The sequence below is a fragment of the Danio aesculapii genome, chromosome 7 (assembly GCF_903798145.1).
Source record: "Danio aesculapii chromosome 7, fDanAes4.1, whole genome shotgun sequence".
NCBI classification, from domain to species: Eukaryota; Metazoa; Chordata; class Actinopteri; order Cypriniformes; family Danionidae; genus Danio; species Danio aesculapii.
Genome location: NC_079441.1, coordinates 12769171 through 12792943, shown reverse-complemented (window position 1 = coordinate 12792943; position 23773 = coordinate 12769171). Strand labels below are relative to the sequence as shown.

The window sequence follows — 23773 nt, the reverse complement described above, 5'->3', positions numbered from 1 at the left end:
ATGATTGTACTTTCCGACTTAGTTAATTGTTCATCACTAAATTCAGTATTGCATTATTTACAAACCATTTGTATTTAAGAGTAGTTGGTGGCTTTTAGTCATTCAGAATGAGTTAGTAAACAATTAATAAACTATTGAAATCAACATTTATATATTTTATTATTCAGGCATATGGTAATAGGTACTATGTATGTTAATAAATGCTTTATTAACTCAACTTCATGCAGTCATGTAGCAACAACAATACAATAATTTAACAACATATTATGATACAACATTTCAAAGTTATTTAGCGAAGTTTAAACTACAGTAATTTTATTTTACATAAGATTGCAAAGACTTTATCTTTCATTTGATACAGTATCATTTGTGTATCATCAAATGAATATTAATAAAGTAATTTATGTTCTTTTTTCCTGTTTAGAATATAACTGAGCCGTTAATTGTCATCTATAAGGGATTTTTAAGGCATAAATGGTCCTCACTTTAGATTAGGTCACAAAACTGGATGAAGTTGACTTAATAAAGCATTTATTAACATACAAATGAACTATTAGTATATGCCTGAATAATAAGATGTATAAATGTTGATTTAAATAGTTTATTAATCATTTACTTATGCATTCTGAATGATTTTTAAATAGCACCTACTATTCATAAATAACTAGTTTGTAAATAATGCAATGCTTAAGTACTAATAAAAAAATATGGTAACGCTTTATAATAACTACACAATATGAACCATTTATTAAGCATTAGCAAATTGTGAATTCAAATTCATTATCTGTTAAGCATAACTTAATAGATGTTAGTTAGCAGTAAATAACTGCAGCTACAAATGCTGTTTTCCTGACTGTCACGTCTATGCTTAATAATTATACTTTCATACTTTAATGATTTATTTTTCATTACTAAATTAAGTATTGCTTTATTTACAAATCAGTTGTTTAAGCATAGTATGTGTTTTTTAAAGCACATTCAGAATGTGTAAGTAAATGTTTAATAAACTGATAAAATGATTAAAACCCCAGTTTTGTGACCTAATCTAAAGAGAGGACTATTTATGCTATAAAATCCCTTATAAATGACAATTAAAGGCTCAGTTAGATTCTAAACAGGAAAAAAGAAAATAAACCACTCTATTTATTTTTATTCGTTTAAAGATACACAAATGAAACTGTATCAAATGAAAAATAAATCTTTGCAATCTTAACTTTTAAACAACGAAACATTGTTTAAACAACGTTTAAATTTCGCTAAATAATATTGAAATGTTGTATCATAAAATGTTAAATTATTGTATTGTTGTTGTTTTTTTTTACCCAACTTTGTTATATTTTGACACTCCTGTTATTCAGCAATGTTTAAACTTTACAGTAATTTAATTTTTTAGATAGGATTGCAAAGAATATTGTTCATTTGATACTAATTTAATTGTCATTTGTAATCGATTTATAAAGCATAAATAGTCCTCACTTTAGATTAGGCCACAAAACTGCATGAAAAGCATTTATTAACATACAAATTAACTATTAATATATGCCTTAATAATATGTTGATTTCAATAGTTTATTAATCATTTACTAACACATTCTGAATGATCCTAAAAACCACCAACTACTCTTAAATACAAATGGTTTGTAAATAATGCAATACTTAATTTAGTAATGAAAAAGTATGAAAGTACAATTATTAAGCCCATTATAGACGTGCTTATAAGTCAAGAATACAGCATTTGTAGCTGCAGTTATAAACTGCTTGCGTTTATAAATGTAGAGTTAATAATTAACAAATAATGAAATAACTATATGCTAATGCTTAATAAATGGTTCATAGTGTGTAGTTATTATAAAGTGTTACCCACTTGTCTCATTGCAGCTTTTCAAAATGAATTTCATCATTTTTTTTTGTTTCTTCCTTGAAATGCAAGTCCGGCCATCTGCATAAGTGTAAGAAAAAATTCTCTCACTACACAAAAGAATAATTTATTATCATCACCCATCGCTTTGCTCCCACAAGACAATCATCTCACTCCAGAACCCGATCTGCCTTTATATTTTCACAGTTCTCCCCTGCAAATTACGATTCACATGGCTTCAATCCACCTTGTGACATGAATACAATGAAGCTCAATCACAAACTGCCATTCTCAAATAGATTCTTGTGTTTCAAGACCTAGCGAGCTGTCTCGGGTCATCAGTTTAGATAAATAGAGAAATGAAACTTTCTGACTGATTTGAGGCACATCAGATATGTATATCTCATATACTGTAGTTATATACTGTATTCATATATAACTATTTCCTATTAGTGAATCTTTTAGATCTCTGAATTACATCTAGTAAAACAAGTCTTTAATTCAGAAAGTCTTTCATCTTCAGAAGATATCTGTGTTGTTTCAAATCGCTCGCAGGCCCAATTAATTTGGTTATAATCAATGTGTATATGCGAATAAAAGCCAAAATCAAAAAGTCATCGTGTTACTATAGCAGAGTTGGATTAAAATGGCTAAATTCTCTTTATAAATGTTTTGAAGTGTAAGAAATTTGGTGAACCAATAAAAAAAAATCTGATTTCATAAAAAATATTTTTAATAATGTGTTTTGAAGAGGAAGATGCGACGTGACATTGAAAAAATTATGCCTTTTTAATTGTTTAATTTTTATTCATTAATTTTTTATTTATTCTTTACAAAATTTCAATATTCAAAATTTTATACCCTTAAAGGGATAGTTCACCCAAAAATAAGATTTCTACCATCATTTATTCACCTTTTGAAAAATTCACCAAATTTGTTTCCAAACACAAAAGAATATATGGCAGTAAAAGTAAATTGCATTTTTGGTTGAACTATCCCTTTAAATATTTTTCAGTGGAATATTTGAGACAAAGTTGGTTCTTCGATACAAACATTGCAACTTGTTTAAGTTTCCTGTGCAACCTGTGCGCAATAAAAAAAAATCCTCAGGATTTTTCCCATCTACTATTTTAAATGAAAATTTTCATTGCTTGTTGCAAACCATGATGAAATGACATGATTTAAGAGGGGTACATGTGATATTCCCACATAATTTGGCCAAAATAGCATACCTAAGGAGCTAGAATAATTTCACTTCCTACAATTTCAGAGAGCCTTCCTAAAGTACAGTACACCTGATATTTCGAAACCAGGCTCAGTGGAAATACATGCATGTGGCGTCAAAATATGTCAATTATTCCAAGATTCATAACACTTTCAAACTGAATATGTCTATGAACCATTTTAGAAATCCTCACGTTTTATCTGAAACTACTTTTTTTGTGTGTCTGCATCAAATTTAATTGAGAAACATGATTTTGTATACATTACATAGAAAACATTTTAAACACCCATGAATTTTCTGCTTGTTTCTGTGAAATAAATGATGTATGATAATACTTTTTGTTGAGAAATATAATTATTCTACAAAGAAGTCATTCTAATGTACCAATAAATAAAAAAGTATATTTAAAATTTATATGCATATACACTCTCAGAAATAAAGGTACACGAGCTGTCACTTGGGTAGTACCTTTTCAAAACATACAAATTTGTACCTTAAAGGTCCATATTAATACCCCAAGGGTGCACATTAGTACCTAAAACGTGCAAAAGGGTTCCTCTTAAAATTTGTAGGTACTAATATATACTTTTGAGGTACCAATATGGACCCTTCAAGTACAAATGTGTACCTTTTGTAAAGGTACCACCTCAGGGACAGCTCGTGTACCTTTATTTCTGAGAGTGCATGTATGAGTCTATTTATGAGGGATACGTGTCTCTTAAAGGGATAGTTCACCCAGAAATCAGATTTCTGCCATTATTTATTCACCTTTTGACTTTCAAATTTGTTTCCAAACACAACGGAATATATATTATAAACCTGTAACCATTGACATCTACTGTATATTCTAAAAATTAAATATTAATATGGAAGCTACCAGTTTTCAACATTCTTCAAAATATCTTCTTTTGTGTTCAACAGAAGAAGGAAAGTCAAACTGGTTTGGAACAAGTCGAGGGTGAGTAAATGCCGGTGTAATTTAAATTTTTGGGTGAACTATCCATTTAAATATTTTTCAGTGAAATATTTCAGACCAAGTTAGTTCTTCGCTAAAAAAACGCAACTTGCTCAAGTTTTATTAACCTGTAAGCAATAAATAAGCTACTCTGGCTTTTCCCATCTACCATTTTAAGTGAAAATGTTCATTGCTTGTTGCAAAGCATGATGAAATGCCATGATTCAAGAGGAGTGCATGTGATATTCCCACATAATTTGGCCAAAATGGGGTACCTAAGGAGCTAGAATAAATTAACTTCCTGCAATTTTAGACAGCCTTACTTAAGCATAACACACCTAATATTTTAAATCCAGGCTCAGTGGAAATACACGCATGTGGCTTCAAAATATGTCAGTTATTCCAAGATTCATGACACCTTCAAAATAAATATATATCCAGTGAGTGTTTCTAAAACTGTTCAATTTTATCTGAAACCACATTTGGTTTGTGTGTCTGCGTCAAATTAAATTAAGAGAAACATGAGTATGTGCAGTACATAGAAAACATTTTAAATACTTGTACATTTTCTGATTTTTTTCAGTGAAATAAATTGTGTATGATGTATGATAGTACTTTTTGTTGAGAAATACAATTATTCTACAACATCATTCTAATGCACCCATACATTGTAATGTATAAATAAATAAATAATTAAATAAATAAATACATAAATATGAAAAATTATTTAAAAAAAATCAAAAGACTAGCATCAAAGGTCTGTGTTTAACATGATCTTTTTTTAGCACCAAGCAACAGCTTGAACTTTTTGTTGAGTTTTTTCTGAAAATATGTGCTATTTAATGTCATCTTTCAGCATGTCTAAGAGTTCTTCCTTAGATTTAACATGTTCTAGCTTTCTTTTACTCTCCTGGTGAATCTCTTACTGCCTTTACTATTGTATATAACATTCAGGTCTGGACTCTGTGGAGGCCATTTCGTGACTGTCTTTGTTTCATCAGCTGTTTTTCTTTGCAAATATGATTGCATTACATTAGTAGTGTGTTTGGGAACATTATCATGCTGAAAAATCAAACAAATACAGATTAGGTGCTTTCCAGTAGGAATTACAAGACGAAATAAAACCAGTCTGTACTTTTCAGCATTCACAATCATATCAATTCAGGCAATATTGACAACACGCAGATCAAACAAAGACAGGAACTCCAGTATTTTTCATTCATTCTTCCATCTTTCTCTATCTCTTTCTTTCACATGTTTTAAACAATTAAACCCCCCAAAAATCTAACTAGAGCCTGTATTTTCTGGTTGTATTTTTATAAAGAGAATGAGAAGTAATATATAATGTCATTATACCCTCTCTAAGACAACAAATGTAACAGGGGGCCTAAGACTTTTGCACAGTATTGCATGTACTGTATATATCTATACTGTAACTCTCTCTTTGAATCAAAACAAAACTGCACTACTGACCTTAGAGCAGCTTTTAGTTGGTCAATGGTGCAGCCTTTATCAGTTGCCTCAAAATAGCAACATGCCAACAATGCACAAATGGGTGCAATTGCAGTTCCGATTTAAACAACGTGCTGCACTATTAAAAAAAAAAAAAAACCTGCGCCGGGCTGAAACAAACAAGAAACACACTTGCGTCATGACTGGCATCACAATACGAGTGTTACAGTCACCAGCGATCTAACTAATGTGGATCGCTGGAGAACTACAAATCTGCCACATATGCGAACTACAACTTCCAGCATGCACCGCACACACACACCAGTTCCTGATCCTGACTGATTGCAAACACGCACAGCTGAAGCTGCTCAAGGACCCATTACATGGACTATTTAAACAGCACGCACACACACTGACATTGCTGAGTCTTGTTGCTTCTGTACACATTACGAAGCATTTCTCATTGCCTTGAAGTGTTTAATTCTTTGCTTTGTTTATTGATTTTGATGTAAGCCTCCTGCACTGACCTCTTTGCATGTTTTTTATTTCTCTTTTGGATTGTTCGCCTGATACTGTTGGCTCCTGAGCTTGACCATTGCTTGTCTGACCACTCTCTGTCTAAATAAAGGCTGCATTCGGAACCCCACTCCATTGTACAGAACCATATTTTTACAATGGGCAGGTTTGTTTCATCTGGAAACTGCAGTCAATTGAATGTTTTATGAGTTTAGCACAAATAGAGGCACGTTTTTCCCAATAATCCTTAGTTGTAAAATTCCCAATAACAGTGTGTAGGAAGGTTAAACTTAGTTCTTAAGCATGCAGTGTCCTTAGTGTAACATAATAAAAATCTACCTCAGAAACTTATTGAGGTCTCCATGCTTCATGTATTCAAACACCATGATGAGAGGGTCGCCGTCCACACACACACCGTAGAACTTGACAATGTGCTCGTGCTGGAGGTTCGTGAGCAGCTCAGCCTCCCGTTGAAAGTCTTTTCTGGCCGTCAGGGTCGGGTCTTTGAGAGTCTGCGAGAGAGATAGAAAGCGTGTTCACTCTAGGAGATGTAGAGACAAGAATAAATGCATGGCGGAGAGTGGGGTGCCACGTTTTTTACACAACTCGTCCTCTGGGCAAGGAGAAATTAGATGGAGGTTAAACTAATATGTCTAATTGCATTTCAGGATGTCTGCCATCAGCTGAAATGAGACCAAAATGTACAACAAAAGGCCATTGCAGGACTTCTCGAAACAAAAAGGGGTTGCGCAAGGAATCTGAGACACCTTCAGTTCATATACAGTTGATATTTTATGTGAAATACATAGATATGTGGCTTATTTTCTAATTTATGCCTAATTTTGTACATTAGTAATAAGGAAGAAATGTTATTCTTTTAATACTGGGTAGTAGTGTAACATCTTGCAATAGTGAATTGCATTTTGTTTCCTGACACAGCTTACCCCAAAGCGTCAGACATATTACGTCTACCATTTTAGGAGATGCTTTAGGAGGAGGTTTGGACAACAGTTTTGATTCCATTTCATGCATATGCAGTAACAGTAACATTAACAGATCACAAATCTCACGGTTTGGATCACATTATGTTTTTTTTAGTCACAGATCGGACCATTTATAGGATCAGTCAAAAAAGGGAAAGAGACAAATGTATTTGATTTCCATTTATTACAAAAACAATACTGCAAGACATTTTGGTTTTAACAAACAGAACTTAGAATAAAAAATATTATTATTAAAAATAATAAACGTATTAAAAATAAAACGCTAAATGTATAAGTCTAACATTACAATTAGTACAACCCATATTTATTTTTAGTCTCATTTTTAACAAATGATTAATTTATTCCCTCAAAAGTTCATGTTTCATTGCTAGTTGGATCATTTTGAAGAAATATTCAGTGGTTTATATTTGATGGCTAATTGTCACCACCTATTGGTGGTCATATATATATATATATATATATATATATATATATATATATATATAAACTGTTTTCCCAGTACTCCATTTGACTATTTGTAAACTAAAGATTTAATCTCTTTTCATTTTAACATTTTTCAAACACATTGAAATGTAGCGATTCGAAGGATTAATAAACATAAGCAAATCTCCATCATCTATAATTTGTTGCTTGGTTGCTGAGATTCTGATCTTTTAATAATTAATCTTGCTGCTTACACTGAATGCATTAATGCAGGCTAAACAAGTGACAGAAAACACCTTTAATAACCTAAGAAACCCACCACATCCCAAATAACTTGCAGTACCACAACTTCCATCCTCATTTCATTTTACAGGAAAGCCTAAATGCTTTCATATATGTGATTTGAATGACATGAGACGCAATCTCTGCCATCATTACAAATTTAGTAAAGTAAAAAAAATGTAGCTATTAATCCATGGGTCATGTGTGTTCCGAACCGTGGGTTGTGATCTGTACCATTCACAGAACAACCGTGATCCGTTACACCGCTAATATGCAGAATACGTGAAATGTGAGATCATGCAAAGTTTATTTTTTTATTTTTTTAGTTTTTTTTTTTTTTTTTTTACAGTGGACTGCATCCCAAAGTTTACCCTCAAATTTTTATTATATGAAGATTTCTCACAATTTAACTGGTTAACTGATATAAAGAAACACAAACATTAAATCTGCAGGATGTTTAATATGCACACAGAATATATATTATTTACAGTTTTAGTGTGCCAAAATATTAGTGAAATAATATTCCAGCGTCCTTCAGAGAAACAAAAATGTTAAATAAAACAACATGCATATTCTGACATATACTTCTATTAAAGCAAGTAAAAAAAAAAGTGATCATACTAAATTTTAGTTTACATTTAAATGACTATAAAAGACTCTTTTTGACAAAACTTTAAAGTAAATAAAAGTTTTAATGACAAACGATATTTCGGGGCTGCTCTGTTATCATTAATAGTTTTTCATTTGCCATCAAATTATGCTTGTTCTCAATATCAATAACAAGATTTTTGGTATATGAAACTATTCTTTCACAGAATGACAATTTAATGGCAGTGTTCTGTAAATTAGTAAAATTGTAAGAAAGTCTTTAATTATTATGTTTAAATCAGAATTATTAAACCCTCTTCTTTGTTTTATTTTGGCTAGAATGAAAGCAGTTTTTAATTTTTAAAAGCCATTTTAAGGTCAAAATTATTATCTCCTTTAAGCTATATTTTTTTCGATAGTCTACAGAACTAACTATCGCTATACAATAACTTGCCTACCCACACCCGGAGTGATAAGCATACAAAGCACACAAAATTGTTTTAAAATGTTATGAACCAGTCCATAGTATGGATGTCACCCTAACACACCTAGTTAACCTAATTAACCTAGTTAAGCCTTTAAATGTTAAGCTGTATAGAAGTGTCTTGAAAAATATCTAGTAAAATATTAGTTACTGTCATCATGGCAAAGATGAAAATAAATCAGTTATTAGAAATGAGTTATTAAAACTATTATGTTTAGAAATGTGTTGAAAAAAATCTCTCTGTTAAACATAAATTGGGGAAAAAAATAAACATTGGGCTAATAATTCAGGGGGCCTAATAATTCTGACTTTAACTGTATACATTTTTTGCCTGAAAAAAATGTAGCACATCTGTTGTATATGGGGAAAAAATAAATGCAAGGTTGTATTACATTTTAAAACCCCTTTGTCTTTTACCATATAATATGTGACCCAGGACCACTAAACCAGTCATAAGGGACAATTTTGTAAATATTTCATTGTTTTATGATTTGTTAGTATAGGACAATATTTGGATAAAATACAACTATTTAAAAATCTGATGGTTAAAAAAAAAACACAATACTAAGAAGATCGCCTTTAAAGTTGTCCAAATTAGGTACTAAGCAAAGCAAATTACTAATAAAAAATAAGTTTTGATATATTTATATTAGAACATTTACATAATATCTTTATGAAACATGATCTTAATTGCAATTAATTAATACAGATAATAATGAAAACGATTTTTTGCTCCAGCTTTACATATAGCAGTAATAATGAAACACATAAGTAGTGTGATTAATATTTTATAGTGAATCTCAATCACAGGCTATCCTTACTATGACATTCATAGCTTGACAAAAACACAGCAAATTCTTAGGCCAGTAAAATCATTTAATCATTGCAAAAAAAAAAAACCAAAACAAACAAACAAAAAAAAGCAATACTAGCGTTTTCATTCTGTGTCCTGGTCCTGCCAATTAAATGATAACTTGATCTGAACAGCACATGATGCAATTTGATTTTAATTACAGAATTCCCCCGATCTCTCTGACACAAGCAGAGGGAGGCATCGTCAGAGAATGGCGTATATTACGGCACAGATGGCGACGTGTTTGTTTTTGTCATGGGATGTGTTTGTGCCCGGAGTAGTGGTCCGACAGCCCTGGGTTCATAACATATCCTCATGACACTGGAGCATTTTCACAGCATCTTCTGTTATCTTTATGATGTAATAGTTTCAGTGGGCTCTGGTGAGGCAGAACATTGAATTAGAGAGGATGTGCGAGAGCGCTTTTCAGTAGCTCAGTGATACTATTGTCCTTAAGAAGTAGCTCTAGACTAGTTTTTACTGGTTTTATTTTTGGCGTCAAGTGGAGAAGCAATACAAAAGAAACATTACTATGGTACAACAGTTGTGGTTCATTAACTGGTTGATTTCTTTAGAAAGGTTTTAAGCACATAATGCATCGTGCTCAACATGTTTATTCTGGACAAGAAAGTAAGACGAATGACCATGACCAAAATTAAGATGAATTTGTTATTGTGAATTCCAGGAATGAATATCTTTACTGTACTGTGAAAGGAGATCATTATAGTAGTAGTGCAGACTACTTGGGGAAAAAAATGCAAATGGTTTACAATTGCAAACGGGGGAACTCACTCATGGGATGACTATGATCATGCACAATTTTACCACACTGTTCAGAAGGCACCAACTCAAATGTCATTTAGTGCAACCCTTAACCCTACCACAAGCCTAAACCCATCCTCACAGTAACCTGTTGTGTTTTATTAACGTCTACAACACCTACCCCAATCCTAAACCCAACCTCACAGTAACCTGTTTAGTTTTATTAACGTTTACAACACCTACACCAACCCTAAACCCAACCTCACAGTAACCTGTTTAGTTTTATTAACGTTTACAACACCTACACCAACCCTAAACCCAACCTCACAGTAACCTGTTTAGTTTTATTAACGTCTACAAAACCTACACCAAACCTAAACCCAACCTCACAGTAACCTGTTGTATTTTATTAAAGTTTACAACACCTACACTAACCCTAAACCCAACTCTATAGTAACCTGTTGTGTTTTATTAACATCTACAACACCAACCCTAGACCCAGCCTATTTGCGGTGTCATCCCTCCTACTTGGAGGTCTCTAGGCTGCAGCAATACCTACTTGGCTTTTACAGTAACTACAAAATCATGCCTCACCTTCACAGCCACCAGCATCTTATCTTTAGTTGGACTGAGGTTGTAGCATTCGGCCAGAAACACCTTCCCGAAAGCTCCTTCGCCCAGCTCCCTCTTCAGAACAATGTCCCTCCGTTTAATATGCTGCACATCTGAAAGAGAGAAAACCATAATGCTTATTAGAAATCTGTTCTGGATGTCAAGGTCACCGTTTCACAGTCATGCAGCAGAATGAGTCTCAATTGTGAACAACCTTAAAAGAATTAATCCTGTATATTTATTATGTTCTATTAGTTTTTTGTATTCCTATATGATCCTTTTTTGAGAGTTTTTAACAATTAGAAAATACTGTAACTTAGGTACAGTATATAATTTTACTTGCGTTATATTTCACAACCCTTTTTTTACCCTTATTTGCTACTGAGGTGGAACTTGGTTATGGTTAGGCACAGGTTTTGTGATATGCGAAGTTTTTAAGGTTAGTTAATAGGAAGGGTTAGAGTCAGCCGTGTAATTATAGTTGTACAGATGTACCTAGCAATAAGGATCACACCTAGTTATTACCTTGTTTATTTAATGACTATGATAAGTGTATACTATGAATGAGTCCTAATAAAGTGCTACCAATGTTTTTTTAGGTGTTTTTAAGTACATCTGAACAATTTAGAGCAACACAATGGCTTAGTGGTTAGCACTTAAGCAAGAATATTGCTGGTTCAAGCCCTGACTGGTTCAGTTGGCATTTCTGTGTGGAGTTTGCAGGTTCTCCCTATGTTCATGTGGGTTTATTCTGGTTGCTCTGGTTTCTCCCACATTCCAAAGACATGCGCTATAGGTGAATTGGATGGACTTAATTGGCTGTAGTGTATGAGTGTGTGTGGTAATGAGTGTGTAGGAATGTTTCCCAGTACTGGGTTGTGGCTGGAAGAGTATCCGCTGTGTAAAACAATTGCTGGATAAGTTGGTGGTTCATTCCGGAAACTTATGCAGGGGAATAAATGTACAATTTAAATGTATTCTGGGACATTATATGTGCAGTGTAGCAAATTATTAATGTTAATGTTAGTCTGTAGTATTTAAAAGACACTTAGTATAAATGCTTTTGCTGTTTTTATTTTGAATTTGGCTTTTAAAATTTGTTTTTTACATTGTAAGTTGAGTAATTGTATTAGCATTTACCTTTTGTATTATATTTTAGTTTTATTTCAGTTATATATTTGTCATTTTCATACATTATCTTAATTTATGTATAGTTGGCAACAGGGTTATTACATATAACATATTTATACATAACACATATTTATTTTAAAATAAAATGCATATAATTTTTTTTTTTTAAATATTAGTGCAGTCAAATGATTAATCGTGATTAATCACAATTAATCGCATACAAATAAAAGTTCAAATTTACAAAATGTATATATGCGTGTTGTTCGTATTTATATATGCATGACTTGTGTAAGTATAAAATGCTTGTTTATATTCATATTAGGGTTGGGTCGATAGACGATGCCATCGTCCTGAGCTGGCATTGCGATCCTCCGCCCCGTGATATTTAATTTATCTTGTCTCTATTTAACGACTCTTCTGTCTTTTGAATCTATCAGGTAGCATGTCACAGCGTCAGTACACTGCTTTAATCTTTGGCTTTCTCGCTTGTACTTACCAGCCAAGTTTGTCGATGCCATTGTAACGACACAGATCACTCTGCCTATTCATGCCAGAGTCGCGTGGAAAAAGTGATTGACAGGTGGTAATTTGTGTGTAACTTATCCTTATTTACTTATGATTTGGTTATGGGTAAAACAAAGACCATGCGAGTCAGGTAGTTGAAACGGTAGGCTACAAATAATTAATTCATTATGAATTAATTAATTATTCATAAATAATTAATTCACCACCGATGACGATGCGTACATCGTACGATGCCCAACCCTAATTCATATATAAATATTTTTATATCATACAAATGAAACATAAATATATATGTAAATATATATTTTTTGTATACTTTTTATATTTTATGTCCACTGTGTGTGTATTCTTAAAAATATACATAAATACACATACCACACACATATTTATTATGTAAATAAAAACTCACAAATCATTTGAAAGCACAAAAAGTTAAACAAAAATATTAGATGTAAATAAATTCTTAATAAAAATATAAAAAATACAATAGAAAAACATGACAATTATAGTTTATTCTATTATTTATACAGTATATTTTATTATATACAGTATTTGCCTAAACAGTTTTCCTCAAATATTTTTTTCAATTATTATTATTTTTTTAGTTAACAATAACAATACAGGGAATAGCGCACACAAACATTCCATCTAACATCATTCATTCATTGGCAAATGAATAACTATAAATATAAAACGTAACACACACTTATCCAAAGTGACTTACAAATGAGGAATACAAGTGATTTATCACAAGTCGGCAATAAAAGTGCCAGCAATAAAAAGTCTAGAATAATACAAGCTAAAAGGACGAACATAAAAATGCTAAAAGCTTATGAAATTTATGGTTTTAAGACAAGTATTTACTCTCGCTTGTCAATCCAAGCCTGTATGTTGTAGTTACAAAAGGGCTATAAAAATAAATTTGCTAAATAATATGAACAGTATGGAAATGTGTTTCTTTTTTTGTGTGTTTTTATAGACCTTTTTCTTCGTTGCTGCATGGAGTGTGCCATAGTGACCAGCGTTTTCCGGTAGGATGCTTAGAACTTCCGTTAAGAATTGTCATCAGCCAGAGTAGCATTTCTCAACTGAGTGTCAATAGTGTTCTCAGTGGCTTACGGCAGGGGTTTTCAAAATTTTTCAGCCGAGGGCCTCTTTGTGTAGGGCGAATTCTTTTGGGGACCCCCAAAAAATAAAAACGACGCAACCGTCCCCACCCCCTCAAATTAATAACTTAAAACATTTGAAATTGTATTATCAATGTTTTGGATTAATTTTTGTGAGATGTCAGTTGAGTTGACGGTTTCAGTGCTTCAATCAATTGATGAAATCTTCAAGCGCCGTATTTACTGTGGTCTGCTCTCACTGGATTCCATCATACCGTATTTTGTGTACGAGTCATCACATTTACACAGTTTTTTTAATGCCAGGTTTTATGCTTTTTTTTAAAATGCCTATGCACAGCCAGGCATTTCTGTATTAACCCTTACAGCTGAGAGTCTAAATTTATCTAAAGATTTAAAGCTTTAAAGAGTAAAGAGTTTTGTCTTGACTTTCCTTCAACTGTGTGTGTATGTATGTGTGTGTATGTGTGTATATGTGTGTATATGTATATATATATATATATATGTATATATATATGTATATATATGTATATATATATATATATATATATATATATATATATGTATATATATATATGTATATATATATATATATATATATATATATATATATATATATATATATATATATATATATATATATATACATACACACACGCACGCACACACACACACACACACACACACACACACACACACACACACACACACACATATTACAGTTAGCGTCAAAATCATTAGCCCTCCTGTGAATTGTTTTTCTTTTTCAAATGTTTCCCAAATGATGTTTAACAGAACAAGGGATTTTTCACAGTATTTCCTATAATATTTTTTTTTCTTTTGGAGAAAGCCTTATTTGTTTACTTTCGGCTAGAATAAAAGCAGTTTTTAATTTAAAAAATCATTTTAAGGTCAATATTATTAGCCCCCTTAAGCAATTTTTTTTCAGTTGTCTACAGAACAAACCACTGTTATACAAGGGCTTGCCTAATTACCCTAACTTGCCTAACTTGTTCACTTATTAGTTTTTACAAATTTAAGTGTATTGAACATAAAACAATTAAGTTGTCCCCCCAAAAAGGGCCACTAGTTCAAGACCCGGCTGGGCTAGTTGGCGTTTCTGTGTTGGGTTTGTATGTGCTCCCCACGTTAGCGTGTATTTCCTCTAGGTGCTCCGATTTCCCCCACAGTCCAAAGACATGCACTATAGGTGAATTGGATTAACTAAATTGGACGTAGTGTATGTGTGTGAATGCAAGAATGTATGGATGCTTTCCAGTGCTGGGTTGCAGCTGGAAGGGCATCCGCTGAGTAAAACATTTGCTGGATAAGTTGGCGGCTCATTCTTATGTGGCGACCCCCGATTAATAAAGGGACTAAGCCAAAGGCAAATGAATGAATGAATGAATGCACGCACCCCCCCCGACCCCCCCCCCCCCCCCCCCCCCCCCCAAGAAAAAAACCTGAAGAATTGTGTTGTTTCAGCTCATTTTGAATGAGTAGTTCTAACATCATTTTGTGAGTGTATGGTTTTAAAAATGATTTATATTTAAATGGGCAAAAAAACTAGAGTCACATCCAGTCATTCTTATCAGCCTCTATAATATAATCACACGCACAATGATGACAAAGGTTCAGGCGTGCAATTATCCAAATAATAATATCATCACGAGAGACAATGCCCCTTAGGAATAGGCTTCAAAATGAAGCGAAATATGAGTGGCAGGTTCTGTGTATGCTGCTGTTGTGCATGTTGTGTTTTCGCACACGTGTACAAGTGTAAATAAAGGCTTCAGTCGTGAGTTGTTCGCATTGTGTAAAAAGGTCAGCTCCTGTGCAGATGGTGTTCGCCAATTGCTGCTCACAGTCACAGCTGGATATTTTTTCTGCATGCTTTTCTCTTTTTTTTGTCTCCTCTGAGTTCGCTTTTCCCAAACAAAACAAGTGTGATGCAAATGAGAGTCAATTGTAAAAGGTCTCTTTTTGCCATCTGTTCTGGAACTCACCTGGGACTTGTAATGCTTTGCCATCAATGTTCATTGTCATTTCCAATTATTTGTGCGGATTTTAAAGCACTGTAGCTTAAAAGCACAAATGCTCTACCACAAAAGGACTACTAATGCTGTAATACTAATATTATACTAAACTAACCTTCAGTCTCTCTTTACTTAATATTTTCTTTGTTCAAATATATAAATTTATACAGTGACATATACAATACTTTATTAATCAAGCAGTTAAGTAGATATTATTGTATAATTGATATTATTGTATTATTAAGAAATTATTGTTATAAAATAGTCATATGTTAATATGTTATAATAATCTATTCAGCAAATTTTCTTTACAATAAGAAACTTAATATAAACTTTGTTAAATTATTTGCACTTTTTATCATGACTTAGCAATTTATTAGAAACTCTTTTAAAAATTATTATGGAAATTTACACCTAACTTACAGCCACATGCACGCACGTACGCACAAACAAAGTTTAATATCTTTTTTTACATAATAAATTCAGCCACAGCAGTAAGATATAGAGAAAAGGCTGAATACATTTTACAAAATATTTAAGACACTATTATATCTAATTGAACAAAGCAAAATAAGTATATTAATAAATAAATAAAATAAAAAAATAACATGAAATGATACTAATTGTATAGATAAATAGCAAATTCCAAAATGAAAAAAAAAACGAAACAAAATATATGTAACAACTATTTAAATAAATAAATAAATAAATAAATAATAAACAAATAAATCAATAAATTTACATCTGATAGTACTAATTGTATAGATAAATAGCAAGTTCCAAAATGAAAACAAAAACACCAACAAAAAATACATGTAAAGACTATTAAAAATAACTAAATTAAATAAAAAAACAAATGATAAATAAACAAATACATAAATTGACATCTAATGGTACTAATTGTATAGATTTACTGTTTAAGTCAGAATTATTAGCCCCCTTTGAATGTTTTTCTCTTTTTTTAAATATTTCCCAAATGATGTTTAACAGAGCAAAGAAATTTTCACTGTATGTCTGATGTATATATTTTTTCTTCTGGAGAAAGTATTATTTGTTTTATTATGGCTAGAATAAAAGCAGTTTTCTTTTTTTTAAACACCTGTATAGAAGTGTCTTGAAAAATATCTAGTAAAATATTATTTACAGTCATCATGGCAAAGATAAAATAAATCAGTTATTAAAAATGAGTTATTAAAACTATTATGTTTAGAAATGTGTTGAAAACATCTTCTCTCCGTTAAACAGAAATTGAGGAAAAAAATAAACAGGGTGGCTAATAATTCAGGGGGCTAATAATTCTGACTTCAACTGTGTATATATTATTATTATTATTATTGTTATTATTATTATTATTATTATTATTATTATTATTATTATTATTATTATTATTATTATGTATTTTGTCATGTTTCCTACTTTTTTTTAATTAAATAAAGTACATTATGCATTTTTTCCTGGTCAGAATGATTTAGACATGCATTTTAAGGGTTAAATAAATTCAGCTAAAACCCCAATAGACTATTATTCTCACACACAATGTAGACATGTTGAATAGTCCGTTACGCTGCTATTGTACAAGCTTACAAAATAATTATTTGCTGTGTGAGTCCCCAAACAGAGATGATTTGTGGAACTGCATGAACTTATAGTGGTTGCTATGGTGAAGCCACACACAGAGATATTGTAAATTAATATTATGTTTGTGTAATTAGGTCGTAGCTGCCTTACTGAATCAAAACAGTGTGGTTTTGCAATAAAAGAGCACTAGTTATAGTATATAACTATGGTGTGTGTATGTGTGTACATGTGTATGAATATATATGTATGTATGCATGTATGTATGTATGTGTGTGTGTGTATATATATATATATATATATATATATATATATATATATATATATATATATATATATACATACATATATATATACATACATATACATATATATATATATATATATATATATATATATATATATATATATATATATATATATATATACGTGTATATATATATATATATATATATACGTATATATATATATATATATATATATATATGTATGTGTAGCTAGTACTTTTTATGCACCTTGTATAATGATTTTTTTGTATACTGCATGTAACTTATGTATATTGCAGAATATTATAGCATATTTACATAATCATTGTTATATCTTTTTAAAAGATTATAATGCATTAAAGAATTGGTCTAAAAATTGGAATAAAAAATTTTACGTATTACAAATGCATGATTTTTGCATTACTAAATGAGTATTTAAATAAATGCAGACTTGGTATATAATTACTGTCATTTTGATTTTACAGTTATGAAAAACATAATAATAGTCAATAAAAAAGTAAGGTTATATTTAGTAAATAATTCAGTATTCAGCGTCTAAATGTTTTATAATTTGTGTTACATTTGTTTTATACTTTAGTTCTGTCTGGTTCTTGAATCTGATTGGCTAATAGCTGTGTGATATTCCCCTAATAACAGCACTTGTACAGCCTCTTAAATCTTGTGTATTACTGCGCCCACATAGAGTGACGGCAGGTCAATATACTCACTACAGTATGGCAAATATTGCAGTTGTTGGACAACATAATGTACTTTTGATGCTTCTCTCAGGCAAGAATGTAGTTGTTTAGATTACAACTACAGTATGCAGTTTATTTTTAAGGACAGTGCCTATTTTAAATCTTTATAATTTTAAAGATTCACCGTGATTACAGCCATCAGCCTGTCATACCGAGCAGAGCAAAATCCGCCACAAGATGGCGACAGAGACAGCATAAAATGTCCTTAGGGGAGAAAAACTCCCCTATTTTCAAATCACAGCTGATCAAATCATTATAAAACAGATAAGTGACATTCTAGGTCAATCTCCTTATTTTGTAGTTCTGTGTTTATTCCATAGTAATCTGGTAGTGTTTGCTTTGCTTTTATAATAATTATGATATCCCAATTGCAACAGAGAAATACTGAGCAATCATTTCATGCCGTTCAGCCTTATAATATTAAAATGTGAGCTAAATCCCCTGTTTTGTCATTACTTTAGACATTACGCTAGAGAATCATTCAAATACTAGCTCTAAAGTGACTTTGGGGAATGAGTAACGGTTTCTGCTGTTCTGACCATCAGCTGCAGATGTGAATGAATGGCAGAAGAAAGTAGTGCCTTGTACAAAAGGATTTTTGAGACTCTGCGTTTGATCTACTTTATATATATATATATATATATATATATATATATATATATATATATATATATATATATATATATATATATATATATATATATATATATATATACACGATTATGCATCAAACTGTTGTATAAACACAATATCACAATCGTAGCAGTGCGATATGGCTGTATATCAGCACTGGTGGGAGGCATGCTTTGGCTCGAGGCCGTAGGCTATGCAATATCACAGTCTGAGCAGTGCGATATCAATATAGATCGCCACTGGTGAGGGGTGGGGGGTCACTAAGGCACTTTGTCCTCGAGCCAAAGCACGACCCCCAACAGTGCTGATATACAGCCATATCGCACTGCATCGAGTGTGATTTTGCTCATATATATGTATAGCACAATATTATGAATGTTTTTGTGGTAAAAAAAAAAGTTTAATTAATTTAAATTAGGGTGACGCAGTGGTGCAGTTGGTAGTGCTGTCGCCTCACAGCAAGAAGGTTGCTGGTTCGAGCCTCTGCTGTGTCAGTTGGCATTTCTGTGTAGAGTTTGCATGTTCTCCCTGCGTTCGCGTGGGTTTCCTCCGGGTGCTCCGGTTTCCAAAGTCCAAAGACATGCGGTACAGGTGAATTGGGAAGGCTAAATTGTCCGTAGTGTATGAGTGTGAGTGAATGTGTATAGATATTTCCCAGAGATGGGTTGCAGCCGGAAGGGGATCCGCTGCGTAGAACATGTGCTGGATAAGTTGGCGGTTCATTCCGCTGTGGCGACCCCGGATTAATAAAGGGACTAAGCCGAAAAGAAAATGAATGAATGAATTTTAAATTAGAAAACCCCATCAATTGCGTATCAAGGTGTTATGGTAATAATTACAAAAATGTTTTTTTATTTACTTTTTTTCTTTAAAATATCAGAATTTATAAATATGTACACACAGACACAAACTTATAATAGATGTTTTTAAAGATCATATTCAAATTGTGAAACCTCGACTATAAGGCCAATGATTAACAATTATAACAATAATATTTTTATAATACTTTTTTATTATATAAAAATATTTAATATTATTAAGAGAAATATGCGTTAAAATGTGGATCATAAAATACATTATATTTACGAAAATATTCACAATCTACATTGTAATCCATTGCATCTTTTTTAATATCTTTAAGCTGTTTATTGTAAATTTGTCATTGAATTTAATATTTTATTAAACTGTAGCGTTTTGAAAAACAGTACAGTTTTATTGTCAGAAACAGAAACTCTTGAGCCACTGACAGACATGCAAAGTCCTGTGCTGCTCTGGTCATTAAAGCTCAGAGACTCCAGCAGATTGAAGCAGGATCAGGTCAAGTCTGGAGCTCTTTCCAGTCTCCAAAAACCTTATTTATATTCACTCTTTCTTCCATTAAGTGGTCCGCTGGGTTTGTCCCATCCTCTGAGTGAACAATTACATGTGCACCTGCCGGAGGAGTTTGAGATGGGTTAACTTAACCTTCAGCTCCCCAACCCAACCCGCAAACCCAGCTCCCCCTCCTTAGCCTATTTACGCTGATCCGGTTGCGGAAAGGCTCTGAATTAAAAAGGCAATATCCCGAGACTTGCTGTCATTCATTTATACCTCGCTCTGACTGAACCTGCATCAGCCCCTGAAGGCTGAAATTAGAAAAGACACACAGGCAGTTATGTATGCGGCAGTCAAACTCTGATTAGAAATGGTGCTGCTCAGTCTTATGGAAGCAATCAAGATTCTTCAATTAAGTGGATTGTTTTTTTTTTTGTTTGTTTGATCTATATAAAAATTTGACATCTTATGTAGACAGGCTAGTATTCTTTTTTGCAAATAGGCTCATTTTACAAGTTCCCTTGTACTTTAGTTAAACAGTTTTAGAATGTTTTAATGCATTCAGCCGAATCTCCTGTCTGCCAGCAGCCCTTTTAGCTTAGCTTAGCATAAAACATTGAATCAGATTAGACCATTAGCATCTCAAAAATTTCAAAAAAATAGTTCTGATAACTTTGCTATTTAAAGCTGGACTCTTCCGTGGTTACATCATGTACTAAGCCTGATGAAAAATGAAAAGTTGCTATTTTCTAGGAACAATACTCTTAAAAAAGAAATTTGTGGCAGTACAATGGCTGCAGCAGGCGCAATAGCCGTGTTTCTACTATTGTGCCTAAAGCGAGCATGGCAGGGCGAGCCAGGGCCAGTCCACTGTCACTTCCGGGGCCTGATCGGGCCAAAGTGGGGCTTCCTCGGGGCCAACGGCCAGCATTTTTAGCCAGCCGAATACCTTGGGCCAAAGAGGGCCAGCTGTGGCTTCGGGGTGGAGTGAAAAGAGAGGTGGAGTTTGCCTGAGTCTGGTAAAAATGGCATGCCGCCATTACACTAGTTTTCCGATCGCACACGAGTACATGCACCATAAAAAAATTAAGGAAAAGAAAAACATACAGTGCATCCGGTAAGTATTGATAGCGCTTCACTTTTTCCACATTGTTTTATGTTATAGCCTTATTACAAAATGGATTAAGTTCATTTATTTCCTCCAAATTCTACACACAATACCCCATAATGACAATGTGAAAAAAGAGTTTTTGAAATTGTTGCAAATTAATAAAAAATAAAAAATCTGAAAAATCACATGTACATCAGTATTCACAGCCTTTGCTCAATACTTTGTTGATTCACCTTTGGCAGCAATTACCGCCTCAAGTCTTGTTGAATATGATGCCACAAGCTCGGCACACCTGTCTTTGGGAGTTTTTGCTCATTTCACTTTGCAGTACCTCTTAAGCTCTATCAGGTTGGATGGGACGCGACGGTGAACAGCAGCAGTTGGAAGGGCATCCGCTGTCGGTCAGCGAGTAAACAAATAAAATTAATAAAAACACATAGGCCTGTGCATATAGACATATAATGTAATGCTTTACAGTATCGTGTCATTTGTTTGTTTCGGTTGTCTTCTTTTTAATCGTTTCGTGATGATGCGATGGTGTGCTTTATCTGCCTGATTCCTGCTGAACTGGGCGGGTTGTGTGACGTTTGATTCAGGGAACGTTCTGGAGGCGGGGTTTGCATGCTGCGCTGTTTTTGCCAATCAAATCCGATTTATGTTGGCGCAGTAACCACTGGGCCTATCGGTGCCGACAATACACTCACCGGCCACTATTAGGTACACCTTACTAGTACTGGGTTGGACCTCCTTTTGCCTTCAGAACTGTCTTAATCCTTCGTGGCATAGATTCCACAGGCTGATTTCCAGAAGGTACTGGAAATATTCCTCAAATTTTGGTCCATGTTGATATGATAGCTTCACACAGTTGCTGCAGATTTGTCGGCTGCACATCCATGATGTGAATCTCCCGTTCCACCATATCCCAAAGGTGCTCTATTGGATTGAGCTTTATGCGCTTTATGACATGGCGCATTATCCTGCTGGAAGTAGCCATCAGAAGATGGGTACACTGTGGTCATAAAGGGATGGACATGGTCAGCAACTATACTCAGGTAAGCTGTGGTGTTGACATGATGCTCAATTGGTATTAATGGGCCCAAAGTGTCAAGAAAATATCCTCCACACCATTACACCACCACCACCAGCAGGAACTGTTGATACAAGACAGGCTGGATGCATGCTTGCATGTTGTTGATGCCAAATTCTGACCCTACCATCCAAATGTCGCAGCAGAAATCAAGACTCATCAGACCAAACAACGTTTTTCCAATATTCTATTGTCCAATTTTGGTGAACCTGTGCCAATTGTAGCCTCAGTTTCCTGTTGTTAGCTGACAGAAGTGGCACCCGGTGTTGTCTTCTGCTGCTGTTGCCCATCTGCCTCAAAGTTGTACTTGTTGTGCATTCAGAGATACACTTCTGCATACATCTGTCGTAACGAGTGGTTATTTAAGTTACTGTTGCCTTTCTATCAGCTGGAAGCAGTCTGGCCATTCTCCTCTGACCTCCAGCATCAACAAGGCATTTGTGCGCACAGATTTGCCGTTCACTGGATATTGTCTCTGTTTCTGACTATTTTCTGTAATTTCTAGAGATAGTTGTGCATGAAAATCCCAGTAGATCAGCAGTTTCTGAAATACTCAGGCCAGCCCGTCTGGCACCAACAACCATGTCACGTTCAAAGTTACAGAAATCACTATTCTTCCCCATTCTGATGCTCTGCAGTTCGTCTTGACCATGTCTACATGCCTAAATGCATTGAGTTGCTGCCATGTGATTAGCTGATTAGAAATTTGCGTAACGAGCAGTTGGACAGGTGTATCTAATAAAGTGGCCGGTGAGTGTAAGCTTGTTTTACTGGGATTTTACACAGGATTTACATGAGAATGAGGAAACATTTTTTAAAGAAATTTAAGAAAGTAAAATAAGTGTAATCTGTACTGTTTTATTCTGTTTTATTTCAATTAAGTAAATAGCTCTGATAAAAATGCAGTAAATGTAATTGTCTAGAAAACTAGAAAGAAAGTATAAATAAAATGCTCCGAAAGTAATCACGACTCTTGCCTCAATTAGTATCCCATTAGCTTCTAGAAAATTATTTTTGGCCGGAGTCCCTTTTCACAAAAAAATAGCAGATCATTTGTTCTCAAGCACCTGGTTTGTGCCGGTGTCCACCTTCATTGAACTTCAAATGAGCTTGGATGAAATTGGTAGTCCAATTACGAGCGGCAACAATAGATGGGTTGAATCAGAATCTTTGTGAAGGTGTGCACATTCAGAAGCTCC

The 23773-nt window shown here is 33.2% G+C and overlaps 1 protein-coding gene across 2 annotated transcripts in view; it reads right to left on the bottom strand.

Annotated features, from left to right (window-relative positions):
• Positions 1-23773, bottom strand: part of ntrk3b (neurotrophic tyrosine kinase, receptor, type 3b) — a 285287-nt gene that overhangs the window by 30325 nt on the left and 231189 nt on the right. For both annotated transcript variants that reach the window (XM_056461059.1, XM_056461060.1), the window contains 2 exons: positions 10997-11127; positions 6346-6518 (listed from right to left, as the gene is read on the bottom strand). In XM_056461059.1, the coding sequence (XP_056317034.1) occupies positions 6346-6518; positions 10997-11127 (304 nt within the window). The remainder of the gene's footprint in view (positions 1-6345; positions 6519-10996; positions 11128-23773) is intronic.